Below are 22,682 nucleotides of genomic sequence, written 5' to 3'. Positions count from 1 at the left end.
CAAGCCTGATAGGTGCTTTCTGGGTGGAGGTTGTTCCTTCTCCCTGATGTGATTATGTCCTCCCATAGTCCTCAGCAGTGGCGGACTGGCCAGGGTGTCAGCTTGCCCGATGGCAAGTGGGCCCCTGATGAAGTGATAGCAAGTGATGGCAAGTGGGCCCCTGTTAAATGATAACATTGTAGTTGTGGGTGGGCCCCCTTTGTCTCCTGGCAACCAATATTTTTAGACCCAGTCCGCCACTGGTCCTCAGATGTGCTGGATGGGAGGATAGTCAGCTAATGTAAATTTCCCCCAGAACGTCAGTGAGTGGTTGGATCTGCGAGGAGTTGAGTTGAGTTTAGTTTAGTTTAGTTTAGAGATACAGCATGGATACAGGCCCTGCAATCCACTGAGTCCACGCCAACCAACGATCACCCATTCACACTAAGGCAAACTTACAGAAACCACTTAACATACAAATGGGATGTGGGGGGAAAAACAGAGCCCCCAGGGGAAACTCCTTTGCGGCCACAGGAAGAACGTGCAAACACCTCTTGTCAGCACCCAAGGTCAGAATTGAACCCGGGTCTCTGGCGCGTGAGATTGCCATTCTACCATTGTGCCACCTCTGATGAGAATGTGGGATTAATTTAGCATGAGTGTAACTGGGTGTCTGATGGTGGATGTGAAGAACTGATGCCGTGCTTTATCCTTGTATGACTGTGTAAGCATCTACAGGACCGGCAAAGGGAGGGCTGCAGTGTACATCTCTAGAAGGGTGAGGCAGATGGATACAAATTAAAAGTCTGATTGACCTGAAATAGAAATGGAAAATAAAACTGAACCGTTGGAAGTGTGAGGCCCAATGCTGGAATGGCTGATTAATTAAAAAACTGTCAAATCCGAAGACAATAATATCAAGAGCCAAGAGTAGTCACAAACTGCTGGAGTGACTCAGCGGGTCAGGCAGCATCTCTGGAGAAAAATGATAGCTGACATTTTGTGTCAGGATGTTTAATTGTTATATGTACCGAAAACAAAACTATAACATTCTTACTTGTAGCCGTATAACAGGCCTGTAAACACATTATCAATTATTTGTGGCACATTTGGGTCAGGTTGGGTGTTTTTTTTCTGATAAAAGGTTCAGGTTTGGATCAGTCTGTGCCATGCCTTACATCAGTGCTGTATCCAGGACTGGTTTATCTGCTCAGTACATCAGGAGTCCTCAGCTGTGGCTCAACAGCAATGAATGTGCAGCACGGTACAACATTTCTCTCTGGATTGTGGTGGGGATTGGAAAATAGAGAATGCTCTCGGGTTCGACTGGGTTCTAATCAGGAGCATTCGATTGTATACTCCAGCGAGTTTCTAACTCCAACGCTTTTTCATGCAATATGTCCAAGATCACAACTCACTTTGTCAGACGAATACCCCTCTCTACGGACAGATGAGGTTTGGGTCATCTGATGAAGGATCACAACCGGAGGTGTCATCTGTCCAATTCCCTCTGCAGATGTTGCCTGACCCACTGGGGTCCTCTAGAAGTAGATACAAAATGTTGGAATAACTCAGCGGGACAGGCAGCATCTCTGAACAGCAGGAACAGGTGATGTTTCGGGTCAAGACCTTTCTTCAGACTGAACTTTGCTTTTGGCTCAAGATTCCAGCATCTGCAGTTTCTTGTATCTCACCAAACTCCTCTCCATTTTCTGGTGGTTCTATTAATTATCCCGAACCTGAGAGATTTGGGCACTCACTCTCCTGCCAGTAGAGGGAGCTGTTCTACAAACTGGGGTGAAGACCTTGGCACAATGCAGGAGCTGAATGGGCCTGTCCCACCTAAGGCGATTTTTTTTAGACAACTAGGCTGCCGCCACATGGTCGCTGGTGGTCGCTGGGGGATCGCCTGCATGTTTGTGAGTAGTCGCCTCAGTCGCCCAAAGAGTCGTAGCATCTTTCGGTACGGTGAAAATTGTTACTTTGCCTTCTCTCCCAGCAGATCAGGCATCTCATATCAATCAAATCAAACTCAGGTACAACAGATAGAGCAAAAGGGAAGATACAGAGCGCAGAGTATAGTTGAAACCATTTTAGCACGTAATTTCCACAGACCAAGCCCAATGTTCTCGAAGGTCCCTCGAGGGCAGGAGAGTGAGTGTCCAAAAAATCTCAGGCTTGGGATAATTTAAAGAACCACGAGAAAATAGAGAGGAGTCTTGTGAGATACAGGAAACTGCAGATGCTGGAATCTTGAGCCAAAAACAAAGTTCAGTCTGAAGAAAGGTCTCCACCGGAAACGTCATCTATTCCTGCTGTCCAGAGATGCTGCTAGATGTCCAAGGTCTTCACCCCAGGTTCTGAAGAAGGGTCTCGACCCGAAACATCATCCATTCCTTCTCTGCAGAGATGCTGTCTGTGCCGCTGAGTTACTCCAGCATTCTGTGTCTATAAGCGGGGAATGGGATTGATGGGAATGCCCCGTGAGCTGGCATAGACTTAATGGGCTGAATGGCCCCTATTTAACAGTGAGGAATTCCTGGAAACACCTTGCAGATCTTTCCTTGTCGTAGGATCTAACCACAGTCGTACAGCACGGATTCAGGCCATTCGGCCCAATTTGCTCATGCTGACCAAGATGCCCCATCCATCCTAGTCCTAGGCATTTGGCGTACATACATTAAACCTTTTCTATCCATGTACCTGTCCAAATGTCTTTGAAAATCCCTCTGGGATTTGGTTCTGTGGGACTACCTTCACTGGCAGGACTGCAGTGATTCAAGCAAACACATTCTCAAGGAGAGTTAGAGACAGGCAATAGATACTGGTTTTGCCAGCAATGCCTGCATCACATGATGTAGAAAGAAATATCCGTTTGCATCCCAATCCAACTTGCAAACCGAGTTGAAAATAAAATAAAGTCAGATGCTGGAAATGGGAAATAAAATGGGCAATACTGGAAACTCCCAGCAACTCAGGATGGGTTTAATGGAGGAACTTTTGCCTGAAATATTAACTTTGTTTCTCACTCCTCTGGTGCTGCTTGACCAGCATTTGCTGCCATCAATGCATTGACCAATATTATGCACATTGCAATGCAAATACCGACCAGCAGAGGGACCACTGAGTCAGAGTGCTGCAGTTGTAGTAAAACTCCGATAATCCAGCACCCTCTGATGGTGCAGAACAAACACATTTTCCGGACTATTGGATATTACCAATTTTAATACTCCAACCCACCTTTAATTCATTTTTTAGTGCAACACAGTAGCATAACCAGTTTCCTAGTGAACCCAATGAATTTAAAGAGCGAGCTGGCGAAAGGCCATGTTTAAGAAGGAACTGCAGATGCTGGAAAATCGAAGGTAGACAAAAGTGCTGGAGAAACTCAGCCGGAGAGACGGGGCTCCTGTACGTTTAAAGGGAACGTTGGAAAGAAGAATTTAAAGAGACTGCGAGAATGTTAACCTGGTGACTTTAATGAGGGTGGTGGACATAAAGGAGAACAAGCTTTAACGGAACATGAAGGAGTACTCAAAATGTGTAGGAGAGAACTGCAGATGCGGGTTTAAATCGAAGATAGACACAAAATGCTGGAGTAACTCAGGGGGACAGGCAGCGTCCCTGGAGAGAAGGAATGGGTGACGTTTCGGGTGGAGACCCTTCTTCAGACTGACGGAGTACTCGATGAGTTTAATGGGAGTGGGGGATCGAAGCCAGTGTGTTTAAAGTGAGTGTGGGAAATAGATTCCCATTCTGTTTAATGTAAACTCAGCAAAATCTCATCTGAACCCAAATGACCAGGAACATAGAAACAGAAAACATAGAAAATAGGTGCAGGAGTAGGCCATTCGGTGAACTGGTGAACCTTCTCTGTACTCCCTCCATGGCAAGAATGTCTTTCCTCAGATTTGGAGACCAAAACTGTACACAATACTCCAGGTGTGGGCTCACCAAGGCCCTGTACAACTGCAGTAGAACCTCCCTGCTCCTATACTCAAATCCTTTTGCTATGAATGCTAACATACCATTCACTTTCTTCACTGCCTGCTGCACCTGCATGCCTACTTTCAATGACTGGTGTACCATGACACCCAGGTCTCGTTGCATCTCCCCTTTTCCTAATCGGCCACCAAACCTGCCTGCCCTCTGTGGTTTTATTATAGCTGGAGGAGACAGAAGCAAATTTGCTTTAAATTGCAGATAAAGGAGCTGGAGGGATGCTTAGGTCAAAGGAAAATCTCCAATAGTGTGAGCCCAGAGGCAGATTATGTTCCTTTGTCTGTCTTGTATGTCGCTGACAGCATGTCCAACCATACCAACGGGTGGGGAACTGAGCTAAAATAACCAGTAGATGACTGGAGATATGGTCATTCTGATACTGACGGAAAGCAAGAGCAGGTAACCTGAATATGTAGAGGTCTATTCATACCCAGCAGCACTGTTTGATCACCCCCACTAGTTCAGTGTCAAGATGTCACTGTTCTAGATCGTCATTGATGCTGCCTGACCCCTTTAGTTACTCCAGCACTTTGTGTCCTTTTGTGAAAACCAGCATCTGCAACTACTTCCATTGAACTATTCCACTGGATATTGATGGAGCCCAGAAGAACACTGGGGTGAGATTACTATTGTTACACAGCGCAGTGTTTAGCTTCTGTAACATTGTGGATTAGTTTGCCTTCCAGGATAATTGCAAACCAATTGCTGGACTGTAATGCTTATTAATCTCTCTGTAACACAATCTCTCTATTACTGATATTCAACACATTATCGTGGACAGCCACCCTGCCACCCTATGCCACAACGGCATAATAATAGGGCTTGTGTGTAATAGAGTGGGCTGGTTGCAATGGGCTAAAGGGCAGCCTATTGACAGCAGGAAGCCATTACATTATCTATCTTGGTAATAGCTGGGAATACATTGCAGGCATGAGCTTTGACCTTTTTGTCTCCTTAACTGCTCAGACACAAGACAGAATGGGTGTGAAATACTCAGCAGATCAGACTGCATTAGTTGGAAGAGAAACAGTCAATGTTTCTCTGTTGCTCCCTGTTTTAAATAATAAAAGGAACTGATGGAATACATCTACAGCCATCACTGGCTCTCTCTGACATCAGAACCAAAGATCTTATAGCGGAGCTATAGGATCTTTGATCAGGACAATCCTGAATGAGGCAAGTTCCAGATGTCCCAAGCATAGTCAGCCCATAATTCACTCAAAGATTTCAGCTTGGACCCATTAATGATCAACTATATTTAATTCTTTCAACAATAGGCTTGTCAACTGAGCTGGATTTACATCCAGATGCATGAGGAGGTAACTCCGCATATGAATTGATTGCCTCTCAAGTATCTCAGTGAGTAGAATTTGAAGACAGACACAAAAAGCTGGAGTAACTCAGCGGGTCAGACAGCATCTCTGGAGAAAAGGAATAGATGACGCTTCGGGTCTAGATCCTGCTTCAGACTGAGAGTCAAGGGGTATCACTTCAGAGATGCTGCCTGACCCACTGAGTTACTCCAACATTTTGCGCCTATCCAGTTTAAACCAGCATCTGCAGTACCTTCCTCCACAGTTGGATTTGAAGGTTGGTTGTTGGTCTTTGCTGTAGTTGGACCTTTATAATAATAATAATAATAAATTGAATTTATATAGCGCTTTTCAAGGACTCAAAGTCGCTTTACAAGGCAAGGCAAACAAAAAACAAAACAAAAACAAAACAAAACAAAAACAGAACGCAAACAAGAACACAAGAGGCAATAGCAATTTATGGTGTGGCACCATCTCTGACACTTGCCCCGCTGAATACACATTACCTGTCAGCAGCAGAAGAAGTGGTCTCGTAGAATACCTCATCGTCTGGGGCTTTGGACTCTTCCTCTCCACTCTCTCCTCCACTCCCAGGGTTCCCATCTGGCATGGACAACACGGTAGAAATGGAATGAGTGTCCACCTGGACATCACATCCAACTGTTGAACCAGGGTGTTGCAGAATCTGGCACTTCTTTGTACTGTCCATGTTGTGTTCAGCCATGACTTCATCTAGATTGGTTTCCTGGTAGCGTCTGACCGGCACAGCGTCCAGGTCTGTCTCCGAGAACTTGGTCCTTCTGGATGCATCTCCTGGTTTGCAATTCGTGGGATTCCCATTTGGCAAAGGAGAGACTTTTGGACCATTGGCCTCCTCCCTCAAGCCGCGATTGACAGACTTCCAAGTCCCAGATGTTCCATCGGTGGACACCTCTTTCCACACTGTTTCATTATTGTCAACGGCGTGTGGATTTGCTAATGTCTGCTGGATCTCCGATTCAGCTGTAAGGAGAAAACAGTGTGTTAGGCACCAACTCCTCAGCCCACATTCAAGAACACAACTAAATCCACCTCTTTGCATTGGAACTGAAAGCACTTTGAACAGCTACTGTATGTTTGAACACAATGTGGCAACAAGCACTAGCCTTTAAGCCCTGTCCCACAGTACAAGTTCATTCCAAGAGCTCTCCCGAGTTTAAAAAAAATCTAACTCGTGGTAAGCACGGAGAATGAATGTAGCGGGTACGTCGGAGCTCGGGGACGTCTCTTAGCGCTAACGGCAGGTACTCGGGAAGACTCGCTAACGGCAGGTAAGCACGGGAAGACTCGTGAAGGTTTTTCAACATGATGAAAAATGTCCACGTGAGCCCCGAGTACCGACGAGTGGCCATTACCGAGTTCGAATCAGGGCAAACTCAGGAGAACTCTTGGAATGAACTCCAACCGTGGGACAGGGCTTTTTGTTATTAAGGGAAAGGAATGGACCCATTTGAGTTCATCATAACAAGAAATATTGATTGCATTTACACCAAATGCTGAAGGAACTCAGCAGCATCTGGGGAGAGAATGGGCAGTCAACATTTCAGGTTAGGTCCCTTCTTTAGACCCGAAACACTGCCTGTCCACTCCTGCCACTGATGCTACCTGAACCACGGAGTTCCCCCAGCACTTTGTGTTTTGCTCAAGGCTCCAGCATGTGGTTTCTCATGTCTCCGTTTTACTTTCATTTATTTACTTCATAGCTCTGTCAGCACCAAATACCACTGAGAATAAGAACAGAACTGTAATATATCAAAGGATTATGGGGATCAATTGTGCAAAGAACCAAAGATAGATGCACTATTGACACTGGATATTTGGGCCGCTGAGCTTACACATCATCAATCACCCATCTCATGTTTTATTACCCCAAATATCTCATCATCTCTCTGCAATTCTATCACTATCACACACTATCATCCTGCATGTCATTGGAATATAGCAGAGCCTCTAAGGAACATACCTGTTTAAGAAACCCATTGCGAATCTTTATCTCATTGCTCAGACTTTACTTCACCTTGTTGAGTAATTTTAGAAAACGGCAAAGACACCATAATTTGCAATTGAAGTTCACAGTTTATCAGTTATCAAAGGCCATTTTCATAGACACATTCTTAGCATTGGGTGATTGCAGTGCCTCACAGCTCCAGTGACCTGGGTTAAATCCGGAACTCCGATGCTCTCAGTGTGTAGTTTGCACGTTCTCTCTGAGATGACGTGGATTCTCCATTCTCCTCCTACATCCTACACTCACGTGGATTTATAATTTAATAGGTCACTCTAAATTGCTCCTTGTGTTTAGATGGGTTGTAGAATATGAAGTTGTTAGGAATGTACAGAGAATAGGTGGCAGTGGAAAATTAGCAATGCAAAGGCAATACTCTGTGAGCTGGTGCAGACTCGATGGACTGAATGGCCTCGTTTTATGAAAGAAATATGAAAGCAGTTTACACAAACCTAGCCATCAATGTGACTGCCAATGGCTAGTGGCATCTTTTCAGCATGTCCAAGATGGATTCGACATTTACCTTTATCTTCTGGGGTCTGCGGTTCTGAGGTTCCATAGAAGAATTCTCGTCTGGCCTTTGCGATCTTCTGAGCACGCTCGGAGTGTTCCCTGGCCCATGTACAAGAGTAGGCCTTAAAAAACAAAATGCGTTCATTGTTCAGTGAGACTCAACGTCCAATATGTGGAGCGGTGGGTGTCCATCTGTACGGGCAAGAGGTACAGAAGTGCGAAATCACGCACCTCCAGATTCAGGGACAATTTCTATCCAGCTGTTATCAGGCAACTAAATCATCCGACCAACAACTAAAGAGTGGTCCTGAACTACCACACTACCACCTACTACATTGGCGACCCTCGGACTATCTTTAAATCGGATCTTACTGGACTTTACATTAAACATTATTCCACTTATCCTGTATCTTTAAATTGTGGACGGCTCGATTGTAATCGTGAATAGTCTTTTCGCTGATTGAATAGCATGCAACAAAAAGCTTTTCACCGTACCCCAGTACACGTGACAATAAACTAAACTAAAGGTGGGTATTAAAGGAAGATAGGGAGGTGGAGGAGCATTGGAAATTTCAGAACTTAGAGCATTGACAGCTGGAATCATTGAGGAAATGGTAAAAGGTGCAGAATTAGAGGAGTTGATTGAAATGGGGATTGATGAGATACTGATTGAGGCAGGGGACATGCCATTACAGAGAAGATGAATAGCGCAAATTCCACATCTTCTCCACAATCATCATCTCATAGCTGGAACCCCACATCATAAATCACTCATATCCCAAGTGTTGGCTGTGACTCCATGGGCAGCACTCCTTTCCTTGGTGATAGGGTTGAAGATACAAGTCACGCACCAGAACCTTCAAACCAAACATTCATGCTGATAAACAGGATGTGTAGGGTGGAACTGCAGATGCTGGTTCACACCAAGGGTAGACACAAAATGCTGGAGTAACTCAGCGGGACAGGCAGCATCTCTGGAGAGAAGGAATGGATGACATTTCGAGTCAAGACTATTCTGCAGAGGATAATGGACAGATGTCATTTTAGGTCAGGGCCCTTTTTCAGAAATGTCATCTGTCAATTTCCCTCCACAGATGCCCCTGACTCACTGAGTTCCTTCAGCAGTTTGTGTTCCAGCATCTGTAGTCTTTTATGTCTTGAAAGATTGTTTGTATTGGGCTTGAGATTCAATTGAAGGTTTGATTGAGATGAATAAACGCTGCAAGACTGTCCAACACCATCCATCTGCCAACATATGAATGAATACTTTATTATCACATGTGACAAGTCACAGTAACTCCTTTAACCTCCTAAAACCTCCTTCACGTATCAACCTGTCACTTGCCAGGTTTTGTCCTGCCCCCACTTCTTTTTCCCAGCTTTCTTCCCCCTACTACTATATAAAGAAGGGTCCCGGCCTGAAACATCATCTGTCCATTCTGTCTACAGTTGCTGCATGACCCGTTTAGTTACTCCAGCAACTCTGTTTTTTTCTGCTCAAGATTCAGGCTTCTGCAGTTCCTTGGCCCTCCAAGCTCACAACTTTGGTGGCACTGGACTGAAAGATTTATTGAACTCTTGGATATTAATTTTGGTGGCGCAGCGGTAGAGTTGCTGCCTTACAGCGAATGCAGCGCCGGAGACCCGGGTTCGATCCTGACTGCGGGTGCTGTCTGTACGGAGTTTGTACGTTCTCCCCGTGACCTGCGTGGGTTTTCTCCGAGATCTTCGGTTTCCTCCCACACTCCAAAGTATGTAGGTTAATTGGCTTGGTAAATGTAAAAATTGTCCCTTGTTGGTATAGGATAGTGTTAATGTGCGGGGATCGCTGGTCGGCGCGGACCCGGTGGGCCGAAAAGCCTGTTTCCGCGCTGTATCACTAAACTAAACTATTAAAAAATTAACTAAACTAAAATTAATACTCCAACCCACTCTTAATTTATTTTTTCAAGCAGTTCAACAGAAGAATAATATTTTTTCCGGTAAACCTGGTAAGTTTCAAGGGATTTGGTGTAACAGGGCCTCAGAGTTTCAACCTATGGAATGTGGCAGATTTTTAAAAATTGGATAGTGGATTATCGGAGTTTTACCGCGTGGTGTTAACGTTATGCCCTGTGTCTAGGTCAGCGAACGAAGACAGTGCTAGTCTGCTCAAGAGGTCAGTTCAGGAGAATCTATAAATAGACCATTGGCATTGGTTGGTTATAACCCAGAGTCTGAGGTAAGCACTAATAATAGCAACTACTATCCAACTCGATAGTTTGTGAAGCTGTGTCTTATTTTCAGTGACACACGTAACAATTAGGCAATTATTCTGGGTATAATTTTTTTAAATCAAAAAAGACAAGCAGCTGATGTCAAATTGATCGGTACCACTTTAAGAATTGCTTCATGTAACCACCTAGTGGCCACATCGTGTGGCATGGGACTAGTCAGAGATCTGTCCACCTCTCTGCAGAATGCCATAGTGAGAGGAATGTCCTGACCACAACCAGGGGCCACAGTTTAAGAATTAGGGGTGGGCCATTAAGAAAGGAGATGAGGAAAAAATAATGTCGCCCAGAGAGTTGTGAATCTCTGCTTCAGCAGGCAGTGGAGGCCAATTCTCTGGATGCTTTCAAGAGAGAGTTAGATAGAGCTCTTAAAGATAGCAGAGTCATGGGAAGGCAGGAACGGGGTACTGGTTGAGGATGATCAGCCATGGTTACATTGAATGGCGGTGCTGGCTCGAAGGGCCGAATGGCCTACTCCTGCACCTATTGTCTATTGTCTAATATGAAGATGGAACCAGCGAATTGTACAAATACAACTGCAATGTTGGCAGAACACTGAGCATTCGCCAGGGTTACTCCACCAAACAGATAGCAACTTAAAGTCTCCCCCTGTGTGGGAATGAAGATGCTGTGGCAATCCAGAAAGTGCTGTCGGTAATTCCCAGATGGCTAACAGGCTGCACACATGGCATTTAGTCTTGAATTACATCGAAGGAAAGTCAGTGACACCGCAGATGAAATCTGAGATAAAAAGAGATAAAGCTGGAAATACTTGGCAGGTCAAACAGTATTTGTAGAAAGTTGATGTTTCAGATCTGGGGATCCTCATTAGATCAGGGATAGAGGGATTTAGGTAGGGGAGGAGGGAGGGGAGAAGGTGGGGGAGGAGGTAGGGAGAAGGTAGGTGAGGAGGTAGGGAGAAGGTAGGGGAGGAGAGGAAATTGCAAGGAATAAAGAGAGCGTCTCCAATTAGCTGAGGCTGGATGACCTACTATGGGAGTTAGGATATTACGGCGTTCAGTGTTCGGGTATCGTGTTGCTAATGGCGAGGCTGTGAGACCGTGATGAGCAAACCAGACTGTACTTAAAACAAACAAAGACTAAAAGAAAAACTGAGCCAAAATAATGGCGGCATGAGTGGCTCTCTGAAGTGGTTGGAATTGTAAAACAGGCCTCCCCCATAATGGAATAGAATGTAATGGTTGTTAGATGTGGCAGTGTGAGAGAGGGGTCGCGTGGAGCATAAACACTGCACTCTCTATCCCCCACCATCTGGAACATCGCGGGCGACTTCTGCCCGTCCTGTTTACATGCTCCTGTCATTCCGCACGCACGTACGTACAACAAAGGGCAATTCACTGCTGGAGACTCAGCTGTCTTTAATAGTCTCAGTAACAGCCTACTGAATGAGCTGGACAAGTGCCAGTCAATAGACACACACTTAACACTTAGGACCCCGATCACCACAAGCAACCTGGATCGATTCCAAGACACTCGCCTAATCTGCTCCACACCCAGGTGAATGGTGTGTAGAAACGAACTGCAGATGCTGGTTTATACCGAAGACAGACAGAAAGTGCTGGAGTAACTCAGCGGGTCAGGCAGCATCTCTGAAAGAAAAGGAATGGGTGACACTTTGTGTAGGGACCTTTCTTCAGACTTTGGGAGACTGTAGAAGGGTCCCGACCCGATAAGTCGGCCATCCTTTTTCTCCAGAGGTGCTGCCTGACCTGCTGAGATACTCAGACATATTGTGTCTCACTCCAGGTATATGAATGCTGGGTCTGCAGACTGTGACATCAGGCTTTATGTCAAACTCACCTGGGTAGGTTTAACATCTGCGGGAAGTTGATGGATATATGGAGAGAATAAACGGGATTGATATAAATGGGTGTTTGATGGTCGGCACAGACCGGATGGGTCAAAGCGTCTGCTTGTGTGCACTATGACTTTGAATCGATCATTTCTTACCCGCCCTTCAATGGTTAATTAGTCCTCTCGCTGAAATTCAAATAAAATGGAGAGAGAGTCTAGTGGTGGGGAATCTGCACTGGGTGCCAATCTGAAGATGATCGGCAAGGGCAAGGGTCAAGACCCGAAATGTCACCCAATCCTTCTCTCCATTGATGCTGCCTGTCCCGCTGAGTTACTCCAGCATTTTGTATCTATCTAGAAGGAACCATATCTGCTCATCCATTCTTCCCACAACCAAATAATCCAAGCACTCAACACAGGAGAATGTAACAGTCCAACCACACATTTGTAATGTAATTGTCTAGACTCAATCAAGTGCATATTATTCTGGAAAGTACCTGTTTGAAGCCAGGGCTGTTTGGTCTCTCCATTCCAATTGATGGGTCTGAGCTGTGATTAGATATGTCAATATTATTGTTGGATGTTTCACTGAAAGTGGATGCAGTCGTTGGGTTTGTTCCCAGGTCCTGACTACTGGTCTGTGACGGTTCTGATATGAACAAGTGGTCTATCCTGTTCCCATTTTGAAGGCCAATGTGGGAATGTTGAGCATCAGGGCACTTTGTACTAACACTGTCGACCAAGCATTGGCTGGCAACCAACCCATCTGATGGCCTGTTCGAGGCTCCCACAGTCACCATGTCTAGACTTCCCATCTGAGGCAGTTTTGATACAAAACTCGACAATGCTTTGTGCCCAGTTTGTGGGCTTCCATATCCAGCTGACGGAAATTGCGCTGTGGAAAGACGTTTTGCTTCGTGTGAAACCACCGGTGTGCTGAACGGATTAACGATGGTCTTCACCTTGGCCTTTTCGATGTAGCTGAAAGTAACGACTGAGCTTTTACCTCCAGTATTGAAGTTCGCCTTTCTTACTGTATTCTCCAAGGTAGCGGGGCAGAAGGAGCGAGTCCTGACTCCCACCGGGGAGGTGGGAGCAGTGGACCTCCCTGGGTTGCTGGGGATCGTTTCCCGAAAGGGGTTGGTCTCCGATCGTGTGCGGACCAGCGAGGACCCGATCCTTTCTCGGCCAGGCAAGCCCAAGAAGTCGACTCTGGCTTCTGGCGGCAGGCTGCGTCTCTGCACATGGGGCCGGGGGGTCAGTGAATTGGCGGAAGAGGATTGGCATGGTGACCGGCTGGGGGCTTCGTACTGAGCTGGGTTCAGATAGCCCCGTCCCGGAGATTCTGAAGGCATTTGGACACAATTCCTGGAGTGACCGGTTCTCAGCTCCATGTAGAAAGTCATGACTTTTGTATTCTGTGCCATTCCATGTAAATCCGATCCTATCACAAGCGAAGGGCAGGCAACAGGAGCGGCCAGACCACGATCACCTTCCCACCTTGAGAAACATCAGCTCTCCAACCTGGAAGTTCCAAGAAACATATTACTGATGGACATTGTCAATGTGTTAAATGGAGTTGCAATCTATGTTACAGTCTAAACTTCTGCGGTTCGTATTTAATGCTGATGGACAAATGAAGTAAACAGATGTAAATACAATTACTTGTTTAACAGATGCTGGAAAATCGAAGGTAGACAAAAATGCTGGAGAAACTCAGCAGGTGAGGCAGCATCTCTGGAGCGAAGGAATAGGCAACATTTCGGGCCGAAACCCTGAAACCCCGAAACCAGTCTGAAGAAGGGTTTCCTGCATCCAGAGAACCTGCCTCCACCACCCTCTGAGGCAGAGAATTCCACAGAGAAACATGTTCCCGACATTGGGGGAGTCCAGAACGAAGGCCCACAGTTTAAGAATAAGGGGTAACCATTTAGAGCGGAGATGAGGAAACACCTTTTCACAGAGAGTTGTGAGTGTGGAATTCTCTGCCTCAGAGGGCTGTGAAGGCTGGTTCTCTGAAAACTTTCAAGAGAGAGCTAGATAGGGCTCTTGAAGATAGCAGAGTCAGGGGATATGGGGAGATGGCTGATTGTGGATGATCAGCCATGATCACATTGAATGGCGGTGCTGGCTCGAAGGGCCGAATGGCCTACTCCTGCACCTATTGTCTATTGTCTTCGGTTGGAAATCCGGTGCAAGATTGAGATATCTCAAACTGGTTCCTACTGTGCCTTCCATTGAATTATTCAAAATTTCATCACCTCTGCACCAATTCACACTGGGAACCTATAAAGTGTTTCCTGTCAGTAGTCACATATTTTTAAATTCATTCACGGGATGTAAAACTGCGGATTGAGTTAAGAGCCAGTCACAAATGATGTGGGTCAAGGGATCTTTCCCAAAGGGGAAACAATGGAACAAGATGATTTATAAAACCTTCATCTTCCAGACGTATTTAATTAACTGCATTCAAGTTCCCCTGCTTACAGTGCGGGGACTTGATCCCAAGTCTCCTGATCACCGGTCTAGTTTGTTGGATTACTCTTCCGGTACCAAAACTAGTACATGAACACAATTCACACCGAGGGAAAAACTCCAGACCCAGGAGCCTAGACAGAACACTGATTTAACAACACATAACTTGCCGGGGCAGAATGGTGAGCGGGAGAGAGGATTGGAAGTGTAAGGAGGAACCAACACTCGAGTGATCAATCTGCTGCTTCTGGTTTAAAGCACATGTACTTCTAATGCAGTGCTACACAGTGGCCCAAGCTGACACATTCATAAGGTACACAAAAATGCTGGAGAAACTCAGCGGGTGCAGCAGCATCTATGGAGCGAAGGAAATAGGCGATGTTTTGGGCCGAAACCCTTCTTCAGACACATTCATAGTTGACCTACCTTTGCCTTTAAGATTATTCTTTTCTCTGTCTCCCCAATCACTAGGACAGCTGGCCACAGGCAAGGAGCAGCTGGTACCCGTAGTGAGTCGAATATAACGCCATCCAACACCAATACAGATTCCAAACTCAAAGCTGGTTAGCACTTGGCAGCCAACTACTGGCACTTGACCCGGACTAAATTAGGTTATAGTACAATGTTGGAGCAAGTCTCCAGACCCCATGTCAACAGGCTCTCCGGAGATCCATTTAATTCTGTCAGTAGCCGGAATGACTTTAGGTACCGTCATATAACCCGTGACCGGGTCCTGGGCCACTGCCACTGCTGGAAGAGGCCACGTATGTCATGGAGAGCAACAACCCTGACTATGTCGTCCCCCCCCAGACTGCTTACACCGTGTCCAGTAGGATGAGCTGTGATTGAATCTGACTTAATCCTGCTTAACATCCACAGGTCACGTGAGGGTGGATGTAGACCAGGGGGAAATAAATAATAGGAGACAGAGACAGACAGACAGAGAGAGACAGACAGAGAGAGACAGACAGAGAGAGACAGACAGAGAGAGACAGACAGAGAGAGACAGAGAGAGAGAGACAGACAGAGAGAGACAGAGAGAGAGAGACAGAGACAGAGAGAGACAGAGACAGACAGACACAGACAGACAGACAGAGAGAGAGAGACAGACAGAGAGAGACAGACAGAGAGAGACAGACAGAGAGAGACAGACAGAGAGAGGCAGACACAGAGAGACAGAGACAGAGAGAGAGAGACAGACGGACAGACAGACAGACAGACAGAGAGAGAGAGAGACAGAGAGGGGAGGGGGGACAGGGCGACAGGCAATCAGAAATGGGCAGGCAGAGAATGGTGTCCTCTCAAAATGAATGGGGCAACTTATTTTACACAGAACTGGAACGTGCTGTCAGGGGCAGTGGTGGTGGAGGCAGGAATGATAGTGGCATTTAAAAGCCATTTGGATAGGCATGTGGATATGCAGGGAATGGAGGGATATTGGCTATCTGCAGCTGTATCTGAGATAACCTTGGCATCATGCTCGGCACAGACATTGTGGGCCGAAGGGCCTGTCATTGTGCTGTACTATGTTCTATGTAACCAGCCTGCCCACGTTTTTGACCAACATTTTGAAACCTCTCTGTTTAGTGCATTTGTCTTGGCTAAAAGAAAAATGTGCTTATTGATTGCAGACACTCATATTCCCATCATTTTCATCTCCATCCGCCCCTCAATTCATGACGACTGTCTATTGATCAGATACATCACCAGAGCAGGACAGCCCCAGATCTATCTAAGCTCTAAGATTTATCTGCTTGTAGCAGAGGGCTATTATGGTGGGTGTGTGCATAGTTGTAACTCGTCAGAATTGAGCTGAAAGCAGGGTGTATGTAATTCCTCATTACAAAAGAAAGATGATATTTATCTTCAAAAGCAAGGGGCCCAACATTGTATTTTAGCCATTTGAGGCACTGAGGCATGCTGGAATATTTGGCATTTATTGGCCAATGTTAATTGCCTGTGAATTGAGATTCTGGCTGGGCAGGTAATCACATCATTCCTGCTCTGGAATCACATACGATTCACAATGGGTACGTTTAATTGATTTCCTTCTGGATTTTTAAAACAATCAGTACTTTTAGAGTCATCATTACTTATACTATCTTTTAATCCCAGATTTAGATATAAATTGAATTTAAATTCTCCGGATGCCATGACTGGATTTGAACTCACATCTCCAGATTACTGATTCAGACTTCCAGTTTATAAATCTGTTCACAGAGACAGAGAGTACGAGAGCACAGAAACAGGCCCTTCATCCCACCAAGTCTGTACTGACCATCATGGGACGACAGATGGCACAATGGGCTAAGTGTTCGGCTGGCAACCGGAAGGTAGCCGGTTCGAATCCCGCTTGGAGTGCATACTGTCGTTGTGTCCTTGGGCAAGACACTTCACCCACCTTTGCCTGTGTGTGAATGTGTGTGAATGTGTGTGAGTGATTGGTGGTGGTCGGAGGGGCTGTAGGCGCAGATTGGCAGCCACGCTTCCGTCAGTCTGCCCCAGGGCAGCTGTGGCTACAGAAGTAGCTTACCACCACCGAGTGTGACTGAGGAGTGAATGAATAATGCGATGTAAAGCGCCTTGAGTATTAGAAAGGCGCTATATAAATCCCATCCATTATTATTATTATTATCAAGCATTCCCTGACACTAATCTCAGTTTATTCTCGTTATATTTCCAGTAACTTCCCCCAGTTTCTCTCAGTTGCCTACACAAAGGAGTAATTATCAATGGCCCATTAACCCTCCAACTTGCATTTCTTTGGAGTATGGGTGGAAATCGGAGCAGCCGGACAAATCCCACACAGTCACAGGGAGAGCGTGCAAACCCCACATGGACAGCACACAGAATAGTGAAGGGCTTGGATAGAGTGGATGTGGAGAGGATGTTTCCACTAGTGGGAGAGTCTAGGACGAGAGGTCGTAGCCTCAGTATTAAAGGATGTTCTTTTAGGAAGGAGATGAGGGAAAATGCCTCTAGTCAGAGGGTGGTGAATCTGTGGAATTCTTTGCCACAGAAGGCAGTGGAGACCAAGTTAGTGGATATTTTCAAGGCAGCGATAGATAAATTCTTGATTAGTATGGGTGTCACAGGTTATGGGGAAAAGGCAGGATGGAGAGATAGATCAGCCATGATTGAATGGCGGAGTAGACTTGATGGGCCGAATGGCCTAATTCTACTGCTATTCCTAATGACCTAATGAAGTCATGATTGAATTTGGGTCACTGGCTGTAGTTTCAGTAGATGTGCCACTGTGCTGCCAAAACTCTAAAACTACTGTACAAAATATTTGACCTCAATCTTGCTATTCCATTAGCAAAAGGCTGAGAATGGGTGGGAAATAGTGGCCCCTGTTACTATGAGTGAAGGAGGCTCTGGTAAAGGTAGGTCAGAGGCTGAAGATAGATACAAAAAGGTGGAGTAACTCAGCGGGACAGACAGCATCTCTGGAGAGAAGTAATAGGTGACATTTTGGGTCGAGACCCTTCTTTAGATTCAGGTTAGAGGCTGATCATTTATTGGTTGTGAAAACGAATCACCTCAATTTAGGTAAGCGATTGGCTGAAGTGATAGGGCCAGGTTGTTATTCATGAACCCAGACCTATGAGAAAGGGCAGCCTTCCATTTATGTAGCGCCCTTCACATCCCAAAGTGTTTGTACTGCATCAAATCGCCAAATTTAACGCCCAAGCTAAATTACCCATTTCTGATATTTTCCTCAAATCCACATGACTTTGAATTCCACTGTGGGGAAACTTCAATGCCTGTTTTGTTTGTAGTCCCAGGAAATAAACAATTTTGGAAGCTTCGATATGTTCAATCCTGACCTTAGGTCCTGTCTGTCCTTGTTGAGTTTGTACATTCTTCCTGTGACCTATGAGCATCCCATTTCCTCCCACATCACAAGATGTAAATTAATTGGCCAATGTAAAATGCTTCTAGTGTGTAAATTAATGATGGAAACTTGAAAGAGTTAATGTGAATGAGAAAATAATTCAAAAAAACGATTAACTTAGGAATAATGTGAATGGGTGCTGATGGTCAGTGTGAACTTGATGGGCTGAAGGGCCTGTTACTGCTGTATAACTATGACTCGAAAACATATTGGGAGAAAACACAAGAACAGATGTGCACACACTTACAAAATACAGGGGAAGCTGTACACATGCAGCATGCACTTCACACAAACACAGAGATACACACACAAATACACATGTGTGTACCTGCACATGGTACATGAATTAATTAATATTATTTCAACCCATGTTTAAGAAGGAACTGCAGATGCTGGAAAATTGAAGGTAAACAAAAATGCTGGAGCAACTCAGCGGGTGAGGCAGCATCTATGGAGCGTTTAGTTTAGTTTAGAGATACAGCACAGAAACAGGCCCTTCAGCCGACCGAGTCCGCACCGACCGGCGATTCCCACACACTAACACTACGCTATACACACACTAGGGCCAATTTACATTTATAGACTACAAACCTGTACATCTTTGGAGTGTGGGAGGAAACCAGAGATCCCGGAGAAAACCCACACAGATCACAGGGAGAATGTACATGCTCCATTCAGACAAGCACCCATGGTCAGGATCGAACCCAGGTCTCTGGCGCTGTAAGGCAGCAACTCTACCACTGCGCCACCATACTGCCCCGTGCTTGAGGGGAGATGAATCATCATTAAAGGGGAGAAAATATAAAGAACTATTTTCCTGATTTAGCCATTCTCCCAGGAAGATATGGGTGCCTTTCAGAAATTACACCATAAGGGAGCCAGTTTTCTGAGCATGGATAAAGGATTGAGTGTTCGTATGCAGAGAGTTTTACAGTTTCTGATGTGCGTTCGCAGCTCTCACACCGAGTGATGGATTTCCCAATGCAATGAAATAGGCCTGTCTCCGATTCAGGTTATTAAAAGTGCTGCTTTCCAGGGACTGACTGATGCCCACTTTGTCCCGCAGGCCCTGCATTTAAATTCCAAGCAATAAAAGATGCACTTTTATCCCAAAGAGGGCTCAATTATAACTCCGTTAGATATTAAACCTCAACTCACAATCAGTCGCAAATATTGATGAGAAGTGGCATTGTCAGGATTTAGGTGAGGCAAATGCTCGTACTCACCTTACACCAGGGAGTTGGAACCACACAAACCAGAATGTAGCAGGAGCTGTAGAAACATTCAGAACTAATTGTAAGTTACAGGGACTTTGCAGAAACTTAATTTTGCTGGCCTTTGGGGTGACACGAGTGCTCAGTATCATTGCCAGAATGGATCAACACATGTGCTGGGCATCAGAATATCTGGCAGATGTGCAGGACAAGGAGAGATTTTGTTTATTTGGTTTAGTTTGGAGATACAGTGCAGAAACAGGCCCTTCGGCCCAATGCTATCCCTCACACACTAGGGACAATTTACCAGTTATACCTTGCCTTAGTGATTAACAAATTAATACACCCCGACCAAACAGGTTTTATTCCAAAACGTTATTCATTTTATAATCTGAGAAGACTATTCAATATTATATACTCCAATAGAATTCCTAATGCAGATCTAGCAATTATTTTGTTAGATGCTGAAAAAGCATTTGACCAGGTAGAATGGCCATATTTATTTTCGGTGATGGAAAAATTTCAATTGGGAGAGAAGTACTGTACATGGGTTAAATTGTTATACTCTAATCCAACAGCTAGAATATTAACAAACCAAATGTTATCAACTAAATTTAACCTTTCTAGAGGTTGTAGACAAGGATGTTCACTATCCCCACTATTATTTGCTCTTGTAATCGAACCCTTAGCAGAAAGCGTTAGAACCCATACAGAAATATACGAATATAACACTAGAGAAACAAGGAATAAAATTTCCTTATATGCAGATGATGTACTAATATATATTACAAAGTTAGAAACTAGTATTCCAATTCTATTAAATTTAATAACTCAATTTGGTCAGTTTTCAGGATATAGAATTAATTGGAATAAAAGTGAAATCATGCCAATAACAAAACTCAATCTACATACATTACAACAATCCCCTTTTAAAATAGTTAAAGATAAATTTAAATACTTAGGAATCTATGTAACTAATGTAACTATGTACCTCTTTATTTAAACTAAATTTTCCACCCTTACTGAATAAACTACACAAGAATATTCAATACTGGAAAACACTTCCCATTTCAATGCTTGGTAGAATTAATGCTATAAAAATGATCTTCTTACCGCAACTACTGTACCTATTTCAATTAATCCCGATATATATCCCAAAAACTTTTTTCAAAAAAGTCGACTCCATTGTTACAAGTTTTATCTGGGATTATAAGAATCATAGAATAAGTAAAAAACATTTATGTAAGTCAAAGATAAATGGAGGTTTGGCTTTGCCAAATTTCTTGTTTTATTTTTGGGCAGTCCATATTAAAAACATGAATTTCTGGCTGGAAGAAATGGATCAACAACCAGATTGGTTAAGGATGGAAAAGGAAGACTGTTTACCTTTTGAAATTGGACCGATCATATTTGCTACCACAAAACTGCACAAAAAAACCTATAAGGAAAACCCCATAATACATAGTGGAATACGAATTTGGAAACAATTAAAAAAAGTTTTAAAATTGAATAATATACCACTATGCCTTCCCATTGTAAATAATCCCTTATTCAAACCATCCTTTTTGGATAGGGGTTTCACACAATGGAAAAATTATGAAATTAAAAAGATTGGACATCTTTATGGGAAAGGCACTTTTCTTTCATTTCAGGAGTTACAACAGAATCATGGACTGCACTCAAATAATTTCTTCAGATATCTACAAATTAGAGATTATGTTAAATCTAACACACAAGTCTACAGGACTAGGGAACCAGAAATCCTTGATGAATGTTTGAACAAGCATCCTAACACTGAAAAATTAATAGCTTATATTTATAACACCCTCCTAAACAACGAGGTACCACCGACAGAACCATATAGACACACATGGGAAAATGAATTAGGTCATCCTATAACGAAAGATTTGTGGGACGAAAGTTTACAACATATACATCAATGTTCGTTAAATGCCAGACATGCTTTAATACAATTTAAAGTCTTACATAGATTACACTACTCTAAAATAAAACTAAATAGAATCTTCCCACAAATCTCTCCTATTTGTGATAAATGTCTACATCTAGATGCTAATTTAACACATACGTTTGCAAATTGTATAAAAATTAAACATTTCTGGGCTAATATTTTTGAAATAATTTCAGAAGTTATTAATACAAAACTGGATCCAAACTCAAAATTAATAATACTTGAAATATCAGAGCAAGTATAATAACCGGGACAAAATTAATATTAAAATTTTGGAAAGGCCCTACGACCTCCACAATTAAAATGTGGATTGTGGAAATGTCGGAGACCCTATATATAGAAAGAATTAGACTTGTCTTAATGGACAAACAAGAACTTTTTGATAAAATATGGGCTCCATTCATTAATTATCTGACGGGATAGATTGGCCCAGCACGAAAACCCAACTGAAACTTGAACTCAGGATTAGATGAAAAGTCATACTTTATAATCTACGAACCTATCTCCAATGACGTATTATAAGTAATCCATTCCACCTTTTTTGTTTTTTTTGATATTTGTAACTCTTTTTTCTCTCTTTCTCTCTTTTTCTATATAAAAAAAACATTAGAAGCAGAAGTAATCGACAATTGAAAATTTTAATAATGTATGACTGATGTATATGAAAAGTTTTTTTACTATAATATGTAACTATACTTTATAATATGTCTGCTTCTAATAAAAATATTATTAAAAAAAATAAAAATTAAAAAAAAGAATATCTGGCAGATGTGCAGGACAAGGAGAGATTTTATTTATTTGGTTTAGTTTGGAGATACAGTGCAGAAACAGGCCCTTCGGCCCAATGCTATCCATCACACACTAGGGACAATTTACCATTTATACCTTGCCAATTAGCCTACAAACCTATACAAAGGTGTGTGGGAGAAAACCAGAGCCCCAGAAAAAACCCTAGTAGATCACAGGTAGAATGCATAAACGCCATACAGACAAGCACCCCTAGTCAGGTTTGAACCCAGATCCCACTGAAGTGTGGATTGGTAGGTGAATTGCTCCAAGTGTGTTGGTGAGTGGCAGAACCTGCGAATGAGGGGAGACTAACGTGGGAATAGTGACGAATTGTGTAAATAGGTGAAGATGTTGCAAGAAGGAACTGTAGATGCTGGTTTACCAAGGAAAGACACAAA

General features: G+C 43.8%; 1 protein-coding gene across 2 annotated transcripts in view; it reads right to left on the bottom strand.

The window, feature by feature from the left end:
• The window catches only part of LOC116966538 (PH and SEC7 domain-containing protein 1-like), a 134,833-nt gene that overhangs the window by 73,420 nt on the left and 38,731 nt on the right, over positions 1-22,682 (bottom strand). The window contains exons 3-6 of one of the 2 annotated variants that reach the window (XM_033012876.1): positions 19,539-19,584; positions 12,437-13,463; positions 7,862-7,973; positions 5,801-6,296 (exon numbers count right to left, since the gene is read on the bottom strand). In XM_033012876.1, the coding sequence (XP_032868767.1) occupies positions 5,801-6,296; positions 7,862-7,973; positions 12,437-13,366 (1,538 nt within the window). In that variant the 5' untranslated portion in view covers positions 13,367-13,463; positions 19,539-19,584. The remainder of the gene's footprint in view (positions 1-5,800; positions 6,297-7,861; positions 7,974-12,436; positions 13,464-19,538; positions 19,585-22,682) is intronic. The other variant, XM_033012877.1, reaches the window with a different exon arrangement.

The sequence above is a fragment of the Amblyraja radiata genome, chromosome 37 (genome assembly GCF_010909765.2).
Source record: "Amblyraja radiata isolate CabotCenter1 chromosome 37, sAmbRad1.1.pri, whole genome shotgun sequence".
In the NCBI taxonomy this organism is placed as follows: domain Eukaryota; kingdom Metazoa; phylum Chordata; class Chondrichthyes; order Rajiformes; family Rajidae; genus Amblyraja; species Amblyraja radiata.
Note: the sequence above shows the minus strand (reverse complement) of the source record. Positions and strands in the feature narration are given on the sequence as shown.